At 39.4% G+C, this 14591-nt stretch overlaps 1 protein-coding gene across 1 annotated transcript in view; it reads right to left on the bottom strand.

The window, feature by feature from the left end:
* NHS (NHS actin remodeling regulator) overlaps positions 1-14591 on the bottom strand; it is a 290599-nt gene that overhangs the window by 31751 nt on the left and 244257 nt on the right. Inside the window, exons 4-5 of the mRNA XM_073574144.1 lie at positions 6335-6397; positions 2463-2652 (exon numbers count right to left, since the gene is read on the bottom strand). Of these exons, the coding sequence (XP_073430245.1) occupies positions 2463-2652; positions 6335-6397 (253 nt within the window). The remainder of the gene's footprint in view (positions 1-2462; positions 2653-6334; positions 6398-14591) is intronic.

Below are 14591 nucleotides of genomic sequence, written 5' to 3'. Positions count from 1 at the left end.
AGCAAATGTGCCTTTTAATTTTGGTTACTGCTACTAAATTGTTAGTTTATGTCTGATGAAGGGGCGTGTAAACACATAAATGTGTGAACAGTGAAAAAAGGCATAATCTTCAAAATGGGCTTGGCTTGAGGGGAAGGTCAGCAGGAACAGCTGTGTTATATGAGTGGTGCAGTCAAAAGCAACTAGCAATTACTGTGGGATTTTACCTGATTTTGCAGAACAGTTATTTTAGCCATAAAACCATTTGTAATGGTGTTGCAGTTAAAACAATTCACTGTTTAAAAACAGCCAACTAAAAAAATCTGTGTCTATGCTTCAGGACCTTGACAAAGCATGGCTAAACTAACCTTAAGATTTAGATTAAATGGATAGCGGGGTGCCCGAGTAAATCTTTGTCCCAGGTGTAGGAAATCCTAGCTATGCCACTGTCCAAGAGTTTGGTGGGTGGGACTGTTTTTCGCTGCCATAGCATGTCTTACAGGCCTGGCAATTCTCACTAGGAAAATGCTGAACAAAATTCAGGAAGAACGTAAATTGGGTCTGTACTATTGACAAGTTTTGGAGTTAGCTACCCTGTTGGTCCATATTAGACCCCTTTTACGAGCCTTGCAACACGACTTTGGATATTAGCCAAACCAGAGTTATACTAAAGCGGATAGCCTTAGCTATGTTGCAATGCTTGTTACAGAGTTGGGCATTGATTTATAGAGTAGCTACTTCTACTTCTACTACTAGAAAGACCACATGAAGAAGAAAATTCTTTCGGCACACCGGCATAAATGAAAAAACTTTATTAGGCCTCTTTCACACATCCATCTGTCACCATCAGTCAAAATCCGCCGTTTCGCAAAAAAAAAGGATCCGCCATTTTTCTTGGCGGATCCGTTTTTCTTCCCATTGACTTGCATTATCAGCGGATCTTGACTGATGGTTATCCGTAGGATCCGTTTCTTCACGGATCCGCCAAAATTTTGGCATCCGCTGACATAACTGGACGGACACTGAAACGTTTTTTTGCTGGCCGGATCCGCATTTGCTCGGAAGAATTGCCTTTGCCAGAAATTTAAGCCTAAATCCCATTCTGGTGGCTGAGACACTCTCTCTCTCCTTTTTCCAGGCACGGGTTCCTTTAAAGTTCAACCTTACACGGATCCGTCAACACAACGGTCCGGTGCCACCCGTGTCTTTCAATCCACCTACGGATCCGTTTTCCGCCATTTTAGCGGATTTCAACTGAGCTGAAGAACGGATGTGTGATTCAAGCCTTAGGCTAATATGCCATATTATAATGTAAAAAAACACCTGACGCGTTTCTGGTGCGCAAAGGCACCCTTAGTCATAGGTAAGTAAAAACAGAATACATAGAAAAGTATATACAGGTTACAAACCAATCAGAAGACTTGCAATTAATTACAGAAAGTGGCAACACATTAAGGAAAGAATGTGTGGTTCCTTGCAACAATGAAAACCGCTCCAGAATTGCAGTTCCCAAGATAAGAAAAAAAAGAAAAAAAAAAAAGAAATAGATTAATGACACACAAATGTCATTAATAAATATTAAACAGATCATTCTTGAATTTAATGCAATTAGAGGATTTCGCTACACATAAAGGAAAATTTCTTGCAATAATGTAAATGAATATAACCAGTAAATAAGTATAATTGACTTGCTCTGAAATTACTACCCCTAAAGAATGGCTTCTAAGCGCACAAACGGATGGTTCTTGGGAACTGCAATTCTGGAGCGGTTTTCATTGTTGCAAGGAACCACACATTCTTTCCTTCATGTGTTGCCACTTTCTGTAATTAATTACAAGTCTTCTGATTGGTTTGTAACCTATATATATATTTCTATATATTCTGTTTTTACTTACCTATGACTAAGGGTGCCTTTGCGCACCAGAAACACGTCAGGTGTTTTTTACATTTTAATATGGCATATTAGCCTAATAAAGGTTTTTCATTTATGCCGGTGTGCCAAAAGAATTTTCTTCTTCTTGTGGATATCTGCTGTGCTCACCAGTGAATTCGTGCACCCACCTGTGGATCAATGAACTCAGCCCAAAGTGGTTTTCATTTGGATGCGATGCAAGCTCCCAGTCCTCCCTCTCCTACTAGAAAGACCGCTTCTTTCTTTCCGGAGAAGAACTAATTTGCAATCTACAATTTTAGATACAACAGTGGTGGCATATGGTAAATTTCACCATATCTGCTGTACCTTATAGAAGCATAATTATTACCATAACATACAGTATTTTGGATCTTATTGGAAGATTTTGTAAGGAGATGTAGCCTATTTTGTCATCAGTATTTCTGTGTGAGTGTTGCATGCCTTTCAGTACCAAACTCCTTTAGAACAGTACCTATCTGTACGCCCTATTCTAGCATGCCCTGAATGTTTACCATTGCCAGTTTAAGAATTAGGACAGTTCTACAATAGTCTTTAAAGTATTGCACTCTACCGGAAACATTGATGGGGATAATGCAAGAAGTGATCACTTGGGACTCCTGCTTCATCTTCTCCTCAGGGGTGGGGAGCGGTAATACTTTGTTCCAGTTGGTCTGTTTATCCAGTGTGGATGGAACATTAGGGATTGGATTTTTTGGCCTCTCTCCTAAAACCATATCATCTTCCTCCTGAGGTGGATGGGCCTGTCAAACAAATGCATTTATTTCAAAAGAGAGATAGATAAAGGCAATAGAGCAAAGTCATTTTAGTGAGTCAATTAAACCAGTTTCTGATTAAAATTACAATCAGTTTCCCATTCTCTTTATTTACACTTTCACTGGTGCTTGAGGTAGTAAGAAGGAAGCATAGCAAGGATCCATGCTCAGTAACAAATCTACCCCCTACCGTTGCTTTTTCAGTGCTCCCCTCCTAAAAATATCACAGCCATACTAACCAATCTAACCAATACCTGGTCACAATACTAGTGCACAGTAGGATGCAACAAGCTCCCATGATGAAAGGTGGAGTGGCGTACGTCCTTATTGAGTGCCTTTATAGAGTGCTGGGTAAGCCTGTTGATTTAATACTATGATCAATAAGCTGTAAGCCAACATGGTGCACTACATTTATTTGTGTGACTAACAACCTATACAAGTCTTATCTGTGTGCATTTATAATACTAGACAACCACCCCTCCATGAGTGGTAGGTGTGTATGTGGTTGTTTCATCATTATTTTGCACCTTTGCTGCCTCTGGCTTTTTTCATTGGGGCCTGTTATATCATGTAGTGGATTAATATTGGAACCAGGTACCTGTAAGTATGGTTGATTTTTTTCTGTGATTTTTTGGAGGATTTCATGTCTTTTTCAGCGAATTGTTTTAAATTTTACTGTAGGAAGTCGCCAGATAATGCGGACCCTTGACGCGGGTTGTTAGCTTGCGCATTCTTGACAAAATATCAATTGATACCACATGTATTTTTTTTTCATCTTTTGCAGGGTTTAATGTTGGTGGGGCAATTGGGATGTCTGTCCTTATGGGGGTGCACTTATAGAGTGCTTGACAGCCCACCTGATCTAGTAGTATGGGTGTCACACTGTGCACTCAAACTCAGCCCTGGCATTTGAAATCACACAGATTCATGTGTCCCTGTCCAAAAGCACCAGATGGGATATATTATCCTGGATGAAGGAAAGCAAGATTTATTACAAGACCAATATTTCTAATGATACTCGTGGCCTGCTGGAGTAAGTGATGAAGTCAGCGACTTTGTGCTTTGTCACAGCTTTTAACAGTATGGGTGTCTTGAAAACACCAGTTCTGTTAACTATGTAGTAGACAAGGTGGCCCATGACCAGACAGGTCTTTCTGGCATTTGCCAGAATTGCCAGATGGCCAGTCTGGCCCTGACTACACATATGTGTGACTGCCGCCCTATACCAGTCTTATCTGTGTGCATTTACAATATTGGCAAACCACCGTCCCATGATTGATAGGTATGGGAGTGGTTGTTTTAGCTCAGGGGTGGGGAACCTCAGGCCCCAGGGCCATTTACGGCCCTCGATGACCTTTTATCAGGCCCCCGAGCAGATTCTCAGGGACCGCATTCTTGGGCAGGGAGCTGTATTTTGATTGTCACAATCTCAATAATTTCTTCTTCCTCTGTGAGCACACACACGAAGTGTTCACTACTGATCACCGAAGGGCATGCAATGAAACACTAAGTCATGACACCAGTGCCAGAGTCAAGATGTACTTTGTGAGCGGAGTTTGTACGGTCCCAGAAGGATGGTTTAAATATCCAAATGGCCCTTGACCGAAAAAAGATTCCCCACTCCTGTTTTAGCTGATTTTGTACCAGGGACCTTGCTGCATTCTGCAGTGTATTAGTATTAACACTAGATATTGATAAGTATGGCTGTTTTTTTCAGGGCTGTTTTTAGGATTTGTCCTTTTCAGTAATTTGGTCTCAGATTTTAATTACTGTAGCCTAGGGTTATTTTATCCAAAATGAATTCATCCTTGGGTGAAGAAACTGAATATAAAAATATTTTTTTACACTTGAGAAAAAAATATAATGATTTATTTAGTTTTAAGTCACAACGGATTCTTAAATCACTTCATACCTTCCATTTGAAGAGATAATACATAAGTAATATTAATAAACATGTATGTTATGGAAAAAAATAAACTATAAATTCAATGCGTGAACTATAAACACAGCAGGCAACATGAGAATATATATTGATATGATAGGAAAGCAAAACATGGACAACACAAGATAGAATAAAAAATATGAAGCAAACTAAACATAACAAGAAAATACTTAGTCTTAATTCCTGTGTTTCCTAATAGCCAAATTTGGTTCTTGCTTATAGTACATAAGTCTCATTTCTATGTAAAGTTCAAAAAGCATCAAAATGAAACATAAGACTTGTCTTTTGATTGTAATTACTCTCCATTGTTTATTTTCATCACGTGACAAAGACGTCTCGCTGTTTGGCGACTATCATTTTTATGGTCTCTCGTAATCACGGCTAACAAATGTCTACTTTTCACAAAGGGGGACACATGAAGGGATAGTTAAGTAATCCATGTTGACACTTACCTCTATAATATTTCCAGGCCATACAACTAAATACCACATAAAATGTGATTTTAGACTAACTTTGCCGTAAGACCTATATCTTTATCTTCCTCCAACTGCAGCTTTTGTGTCCATTCCCAGCAGACATGAATAGCTCATACAAACTTCAAGTACAAAAGACTTTGTTTCCTAGGTAACATGAGGGAAAAGTTTGCAGCACGCTAATGGGAATAGACTGGAATTCATTGCGGATTCCTTCCCCGAATAACAAAAGATCATTGGACAAACGTGTAGCGACCTGACATCTAGTATCACTAGCATCACTGTGTCCATAAATGGCCAGCATCCAATACTGAGAAGCCTTCGCATGTGAAATCCAGAAATATTCCATATAATTTCAGAAAATGCAGATTATGGGCAGCACGGTGGCTCAGTGGTTAGCGCTGCAGCCTTGCAGCGCTGGAGTCCTGGGTTCGAATCCCACCAAGGACAACATCTGCAAGGAGTTTGTATGTTCTCCCCGTGTTTGCGTGGGTTTCCTCCGGGCACTCCGGTTTCCTCCCACATTCTAAAGACATACTGATAGGGAATTTAGATTGTGAGCCCCATCGGGGACAGTGATGAAAATGTGTGCAAAAACTGTAAAGCGCTGCGGAATATGTTAGCGCTATATAAAAATAAAGATTATTATTATCTTCAGAAAAGGGTCCTATTATTCTTTTACTATATACTGTATAATAGCCTCTAGTAAAGCATCACAGATATACACACTTAGAACCTACTTTGTGCATACCTGTCCTTTTTAGCCATGACCATGGCTGGATTAATCAACCACAAATGAGACCATGAAAACTTACACTAAATACATAATATAATGATAATCACCAAATATACAATCCCCATAATTTATTTTTGGGTAAAGAGGTCAGAGCTAAAGCTTACGGTTAGATTTCTTTGGGAAAGTCCTCTAGAACCTTAGTGTGTTAAAATCATCCAATTCTTTTTTATTTCTTATGTTTTTATTTATTATTTTATTTATTATTATTTGTTTATTCAGCCTGGTTGAGAGATTGGGCAAATTGGTTAAAAACATTTAGATAAAATTTAGATAATGTTACATGTTCAAGTACCTGACTAGAATATCATTTCAGAGCTTCATTTTCATATTTAATCAGGTGAAGAAGGATTAGTAAGGAAGTATAAGTGGTTATAGAAGCAAAAAGAGGTAATAAAAAGAGGGATAGAGTGAGGCCAGTAGGAAGGACTAGGACAGAAGAACACTTCATCTTTCCAATACCTTTCTACTCCATGGGGTCAAATGGCAACATTCAGTGGGAGAGGGCGGACGGGTTCTGTTAAACTAGGAACATAAAATGTGGGAAACATTAAAAGCATGCACAAATGGTAACAAAAGTATGGTAAATCAAGTAACAAAATAATCTTACAACTTAAAAGTAAAAAGACATGCATAAAATGAAGGAAAACAAAATGATTGTGAATCAGTGATATGTAAATAATTGTAGGAAGGCTTAAACAAAATGTTTAGTGACTATTGGCAAAGTTACACTAGGTGTTTGTCAGTTATATGTACCATACGTTATACTGATATATGTCTAGAACGAAAACAAACAGAGTCTTCAAACACCAATAAAATTAAGTGTTTTGTTTTAACTAATTATAATATCAGGTTGGTCAGCGTATGACTCCACAATGACATTATAGAAGGTCATTGCAGATACGTGACACTGTTCTGGCATCTTCCAATATTTACAGTGTGTACGGAAAGTATTCATACCCCTTTACATTTTTCACTCTTTGTTTCATTGCAGCCATTTGGTAAATTCAAAAAAGTTGATTTTTTTCTCATGAATGTACACTCTGCATCCCATCTTGACTGAAAAACAAACAGAAATGTAGAAATTTTTGCAAATTTTTTAAAAAAGAAAAACTGAAATATCACATGGTCATAATAAGTATTCAGACCCTTTGCTCAGTATGGAGTAGAAGCACCCTTTTGAGCTAGTACAGCAATGAGTCTTCTTGGGAATGATGCAGCAAGTTTTACACACCTGGGGATTTGGGGATCCTCTGCCATTCTTCTTTGCAGATCCTCTACAGTTCCGCCAGGTTGGATGATGAACGTTGGTGGGCAGCCATTTTCAGGTCTCTCCAGAGATGTTCAATTGGGTTTAGGTCAGGGCTCTGGCTGGGCCAGGCAAGAATGGTCACAGAGTTGTTCTGAAGCCACTCCATTGATATTTTAGCTGTGTGCTTAGGGTCAATGTCTTGTTGGAAAGTGAACCTTCAGCCAAGACTGAGGATCAGAGCACTCTGGAAGAGGTTTTCATCCAGGATATCTCTGTACTTGGCCGCATTCATATTTCTTCAATAGCAAGCTGAAAAACACTCCCATAGCATGATGCTGCCACCACCATGTTTCACTGTTGGGATTGTATTGTTCAGGTGATGAGCAGTGCCTGGTTTTCTCCACACATACTGCTTAGAACTTTTTGTTGATAATTCTATCTTCGTCTCATCAGACCACAGAATCTTATTTCTCATAGTCTGGGAGTCCTTCATGTGTTTTTTCAAAAACTCTGTGCAGGCTTTCATATGTATTGCACTGAGGAGAGGCTTCCGCGGGCACTCAGCGATAAAGGCCCGACTGGTGATGGTGGAGGGCTGCAGTGATAGTTGACTTTGTGGAACTTTCGCCCATCTCCCTACTGCATCTGTGGAGCTCAGCCACAGTGATCTAGTGGTTCTTCATTACCTCTCTCACCAAGGTTCTTCTCCCACAATTGCTCAGTTTCGCTGGACGGCCAGGTCTAGGAAGACTTCTGGTGGTCCCAAACTTCTTTCATTTAAGGATTATTAACGCCACTCTGCTCTTAGGAACCTTGAGTACTGCAGAAATTCTTTTGTAACCTTGGCCAGATCTGTGCCTTGCCACAATTCTGTCTCTGAGCTCCTCGGCCAGTTCCTTTGACCTCTTGTTTCTCATTTGGTCTGACATGCACTGTGAGCTGTTAGGTCTTATATAGACAGGTGTGTACCTTTACAAATAAAGTCCTATCAGTTTAATTAAACACAGCTGGACTCCAATGAAGGAGTAGAACCATCTGAAGGAGGATCACAAGGAAATGGACAGCATGTGACTTAAATATGAGTTTCTGAGCAGAGGGTCTGAATACGTATGACCATGTGATATTTCAGTTTTTCTTTATTAATAAATTTCCAAAAATGTCTAAATTTCTGGGTTTTTTTCAGTCAATATGGGGTGCAGAATGTAAATTAATGAGAAAAAAATGAACTTTTTTGAATTTACCAAATAGCAGATCAGTCCGTGTCCAACATAAGCAGGACCACTAATAAGCTATTATCAGCTCCAGCAGTGGTTGGATGTACAGTGGGTATGGAAAGTATTCAGAACCCTTTAAATTTTTCACTGTTTGAATCAAACAGTGAAAAATTTAAAGGGTTCTGATTACTTTCCATACCCACTGTACATCCAACCACTGCTGGAGCTGATAACAGCTTATTAGTGGTCCTGTTATGTTGGACACGGACTGATCTGATATTGATGACCAATCCTAAGGATAGACCATCAGTTTCTAAGTCCTGGACAACCTCTATAATATTATTGTTAAATATATAAATATATATGTAAAACTCTAAAACTAATTATTGTCAAAGCATACCCTAAGGGTTTTTGTTTACCATATTATCTTTATACAATTTTGATACACTGTGTTAATTCTAGTGCAGGCTTCCATATATCATAGACTTAGGCTTTGTACTAGACCTAACACTGTGTATCAGTTTTTCCTGTTTATGTCAAAGTTGATCATAGTAAACTTAAAGTAGCTTCAGAAAATCCTGGTCCCTGGGATCTGTTTGTTATAAAACAACAAATCACTCTTTACTCACTCTCCGCGAGTCTGGAGCTGAGTTTCGCCATTGCTCCTGGTGCCAGTTATTGGCTGCTTTGTATACGTCACATTGACAGTGTGGCAGCCAATCAATCAGCTCAGTGTTAGGGCTGAAGAAAAAAACTAACTCGTGATGTAAATGAGAGAACCAGAATAATGGGAATGTGTATATAAAACACTAAAATAAAAACAAAAATATGTATAATAAAATAAGCCTTTATTGTAAATTTTGGCCAGACAACAACGGCAATAAGAAATTGTATGTAAGAACATATAATAAAAATGGCAAGAAGACCGCACAATGAATTAATTATCAAGTATCTATACTTATAATAGTATCACCACTATACAGCAGGAATTGTTCAGATAAAGCATATATAATATAATCCCCATGTAGAACAGAAAAAAACATAAAATAATAAGTGCAATAAATAGTGAGGTGATGAAAATTATATATATATGTAAAAAATAAAAATGGTGTAATTGACAACAAATAAAAATGTGGAAATCACTAGTGAAAATTAGGTATATGTGTATATATAAACCAATGTTGGTGAATAATACAAAAAACTACTGTGAAAAAATATATGTACAGTGGGGAAAAAAAGTATTTAGTCAGTCAGCAATAGTGCAAGTTCCACCACTTAAAAAGATGAGAGGCATCTGTAATTTACATCATAGGTAGACCTCAACTATGGGAGACAAACTGAGAAAAAAAAATCCAGAAAATCACATTGTCTGTTTTTTTTTTATTTTTATTTGCATATTATGGTGGAAAATAAGTATTTGGTCAGAAACAAAATTTAATCTCAATACTTTGTGATATATCCTTTTTGGCAATGACAGAGGTCAAACGTTTTCTGTAAGTCTTCACAAGGTTGCCACACACTGTTGTTGGTATGTTGGCCCATTCCTCCATGCAGATCTCCTCTAGAGCAGTGATGTTTTTGGCTTTTCGCTTGGCAACACGGACTTTCAACTCCCTCCAAAGGTTTTCTATAGGGTTGAGATCTGGAGACTGGCTAGGCCACTCCAGGACCTTGAAATGCTTCTTACGAAGCCACTCCTTCGTTGCCCTGGCGGTGTGCTTTGGATCATTGTCATGTTGAAAGACCCAGCCACGTTTCATCTTCAATGCCCTTGCTGATGGAAGGAGGTTTGCACTCAAAATCTCACGATACATGGCCCCATTCATTCTTTCATGTACCCGGATCAGTCGTCCTGGCCCCTTTGCAGAGAAACAGCCCCAAAGCATGATGTTTCCACCACCATGCTTTACAGTAGGTATGGTGTTTGATGGATGCAACTCAGTATTCTTTTTCCTCCAAACACGACAAGTTGTGTTTCTACCAAACAGTTCCAGTTTGGTTTCATCAGACCATAGGACATTCTCCCAAAACTCCTCTGGATCATCCAAATGCTCTCTAGCAAACTTCAGACGGGCCCGGACATGTACAGGCTTAAGCAGTGGGACACGTCTGGCACTGCAGGATCTGAGTCCATGGTGGCGTAGTGTGTTACTTATGGTAGGCCTTGTTACATTGGTCCCAGCTCTCTGCAGTTCATTCACTAGGTCCCCCCGCGTGGTTCTGGGATTTTTGCTCACCGTTCTTGTGATCATTCTGACCCCACGGGGTGGGATTTTGCGTGGAGCACCAGATCGAGGGAGATTATCAGTGGCCTTGTATGTCTTCCATTTTCTAATTATTGCTCCCACAGTTGATTTCTTCACTCCAAGCTGGTTGGCTATTGCAGATTCAGTCTTCCCAGCCTGGTGCAGGGCTACAATTTTGTTTCTGGTGTCCTTTGACAGCTCTTTGGTCTTCACCATAGTGGAGTTTGGAGTCAGACTGTTTGAGGGTGTGCACAGGTGTCTTTTTATACTGATAACAAGTTTAAACAGGTGCCATTACTACAGGTAATGAGTGGAGGAAAGAGGAGACTCTTAAAGAAGAAGTTACAGGTCTGTGAGAGCCAGAAATCTTGATTGCTTGTTTTTGACCAAATACTTATTTTCCACCATAATATGCAAATAAAATGAAAAAAAAACAGACAATGTGATTTTCTGGATTTTTTTTTCTCAGTTTGTCTCCCATAGTTGAGGTCTACCTATGATGTAAATTACAGACGCCTCTCATCTTTTTAAGTGGTGGAACTTGCACTATTGCTGACTGACTAAATACTTTTTTTCCCCACTGTATATATATATACTAAAAACTAAACACTCAAAATGGTGAAAAATGAAGGCAAAAACAATTTTTTGTAAAAAATAAATGCTGAACTCACACAAAAAATGCTGAGTGGAATATAATAAAAACAGTGATAATAGCGCTGTATAGAATTGGATGGCTGTATATGAAGATACATAAAATAAAGAAATGTTCTAAAAGTGATGATGCACTTGTAAAATTAGTAATCAATGTGCACCATATAGTAGCTATATAAGGGGCCACTGAAAAATGCCATACAAAGCGCTATATGGTAGAAATGGGCCAGAGCCAAGAACCAGACAGCACACACGCTGAACAATGCTGCACAAATTACATGGGCACAGACCTAGTATATGACAAACACAGACAAACACAGACCTAGTATATGTAGCGATGGATAATGAAGCGCTTGTACAACAAAATGCTGGCCCAAATTAAACAGCACGATACAGCGTGGTGTACTGCCTGGAAGGCAAATAACCAGACAATGGTGTGAGCGGTGTGCCAATAGAACGCGCCCCAATGAAACGCCTGTACGATAAAGTACTGGCCTGAATATACAGCACGATGTATTACCTGAGAGGCAAATAAGCAGATAGTGGTGGAAGCAGTGTGCCAATAGATCGCGCCCCGACGCGCGTTTCGGAAAAGCTCCTTTGTCGGATGGAGCTTTTCCGAAACGCGCGTCGGGGCGCGATCTATTGGCACACCGCTTCCACCACTATCTGCTTATTTGCCTCTCAGGTAATACATCGTGCTGTATTGTGCTGTATATTCAGGCCAGTACTTTATCGTACAGGCGTTTCATTGGGGCGCGTCCTATTGGCACACCGCTCCCACCATTGTCTGGTTATTTGCCTTCCAGGCAGTACACCACGCTGTATCGTGCTGTTTAATTTGGGCCAGCAATTTGTTGTACAAGCGCTTCATTATCCATCGCTACATATACTAGGTCTGTGTTTATTGTGGCCCATGTAATTTGTGCAGCATTGTTCAGCGTGTGTGCTGTCTGGTTCTTGGCTCTGGCCCATTTCTACCACATAGCGCTTTGTATGGCATTTTTCAGTGGCCCCTTATATAGCTACTATATGGTGCACATTAATTACTAATTTTACAAGTACATCATCACTTTTAGAACATTTCTTTATTTTATGTATCTTCTTATACAGCCATCCAATTCTATACAGCGCTATTATCACTGTTTTTATTATATTCCTCTCAGCATTTTTTGTGTGAGTTCAGCATTTATTTTTTGCAAAAAATTGTTTTTGCCTTCATTTTTCACCATTTTGAGTGTTTTTAGTTTTTAGTATATATATACATATATACACTCACTGGCCACTTTATTAGGTACACCTGTCCAACTGTGTGTTAAGACTTAATTTCTAATCAGCCAATCACATGGCGGCAACTCAGTGCATTTAGGCATGTAGACATGGTCAAGACAATCTCCTGCAGTTCAAACTGAGCATCAGTATGGGGAAGAAAGGTGATTTGAGTGCCTTTGAACGTGGCATGATTGTTGGTGCCAGAAGGGCTGGTCTGAGAATTTCAGAAACTGCTGATCTACTGGGATTTTCACGCACAACCATCTCTAGGGTTTACAGAGAATGGTCCGAAAAAGAAAAAAAATCCAGTGAGCGGCAGTTCTGTGGCCGGAAATGCCATGTTGATGCCAGAGGTCAGAGGAGAATGGGCAGACTGGTTCGAGCTGATAGAAAGGCAACAGTGACTCAAATTGCCACCCGTTACAACCAAGGTAGGCAGAAGAGCATCTCTGAACGCACAGTGCGTCGAACTTTGAGGCAGATGGGCTACAGCAGCAGAAGACCACACTGGGTACCACTCCTCTCAGCTAAGAACAGGAAACTGAGGCTACAATTTGCACAAGCTCATCGAAATTGGACAGTAGAAGATTGGAAAAACGTTGCCTGGTCTGATGAGTCTCGATTTCTGCTGCGACATTCGGATGGTAGGGTCAGAATTTGGCGTAAACAACATGAAAGCATGGATCCATCCTGCCTTGTATCAACGGTTCAGGCTGGTGGTGGTGGTGTCATGGTGTGGGGAATTTTTTCTGGGCACTCTTTGGGCCCCTTGGTACCAATTGAGCATCGTTGCAACGCCACAGCCTACCTGAGTATTGTTGCTGACCATGTCCATCCCTTTATGACCACAATGTACCCAACATCTGATGGCTACTTTCAGCAGGATAATGCGCCATGTCATAAAGCTCGAATCATCTCAGATTGGTTTCTTGAACATGACAATGAGTTTACTGTACTCAAATGGCCTCCTCAGTCACCAGATCTCAATCCAATAGAGCATCTTTGGGATGTGGTGGAACGGGAGATTCGCATCAGGGATGTGCAGCCGACAAATCTGTGCCAACTGTGTGATGCCATCATGTCAATATGGTCCAAAATCTCTGAGGAATGCTTCCAGCACCTTGTTGAATCTCTGCCACGAAGAATTGAGGCAGTTCTGAAGGCAAAAGGGGGTCCAACCCCTTACTAGCATGGTGTACCTAATAAAGTGGCCAGTGAGTGTATATACATATATTTTTTCACAGTAGTTTTTTGTATTATTCACTAACATTGGTTTATATATACACATATACCTAATTTTCACTAGTGATTTCCACATTTTTATTTGTTGTCAATTATATCATTTTTATTTTTTACATATATATATATATATATATATATATATATATATAATTTTCATCACCTCACTATTTATTGCACTTATTATTTTATGTTTTTTTCTGTTCTACATGGGGATTATATTATATTTGCTTTATCTGAACAATTCCTGCTGTATAGTAGTGATACTATTATAAGTATAGATACTTGATAATTAATTCATTGTGCGGTCTTCTTGCCATTTTTATTATATGTTCTTACATACATTTTCTTATTGCCGTTGTTGTTGTCTGGCCAAAATTTACAATAAAGGCTTATTTTATTATAAATATTTTTGTTTTTATTTTAGTGTTTTATATACACATTCCCATTATTCTGGTTCTCTCATTTACATCATGAGTTAGTTTTTTTCTTATGTATACCGGATGGTCTGCCATCCATTTTTGAAAGAGACACATCGTTTATTCATTAATTTATACTTTGTTGTATAATATATATTTATTTATTACACATTGTTGTTGTTTCTTTTTTGTTTCTCAGTGTTAGGGCTGGCGGATCGCACCAAATAATAAAGATGGTAATAAGGTGCGTTCGCATCCCGGGGTCCACCGTGCAGGGGTGGTAACCTGCTCAGTAATGGTAGATGCTATATGGCGGTATACTATAAGAACACACGCGGGTTATCGTGACCCGGTGTGTACGGTGGCGGACTCTGTTGCTTCACAGAGCCGCACTACCGCTGAACATAAACGCCAGAGCCTGTTTGT

The sequence above is a fragment of the Dendrobates tinctorius genome, unplaced genomic scaffold (assembly GCF_039654945.1).
Source record: "Dendrobates tinctorius isolate UK_male_01 unplaced genomic scaffold, ASM3965494v1 ptg000007l, whole genome shotgun sequence".
Classification (NCBI taxonomy): domain Eukaryota; kingdom Metazoa; phylum Chordata; class Amphibia; order Anura; family Dendrobatidae; genus Dendrobates; species Dendrobates tinctorius.
The sequence above is the reverse complement of the archived record's forward strand: the minus strand, read 5'-3'. Positions and strand labels throughout refer to the sequence as shown.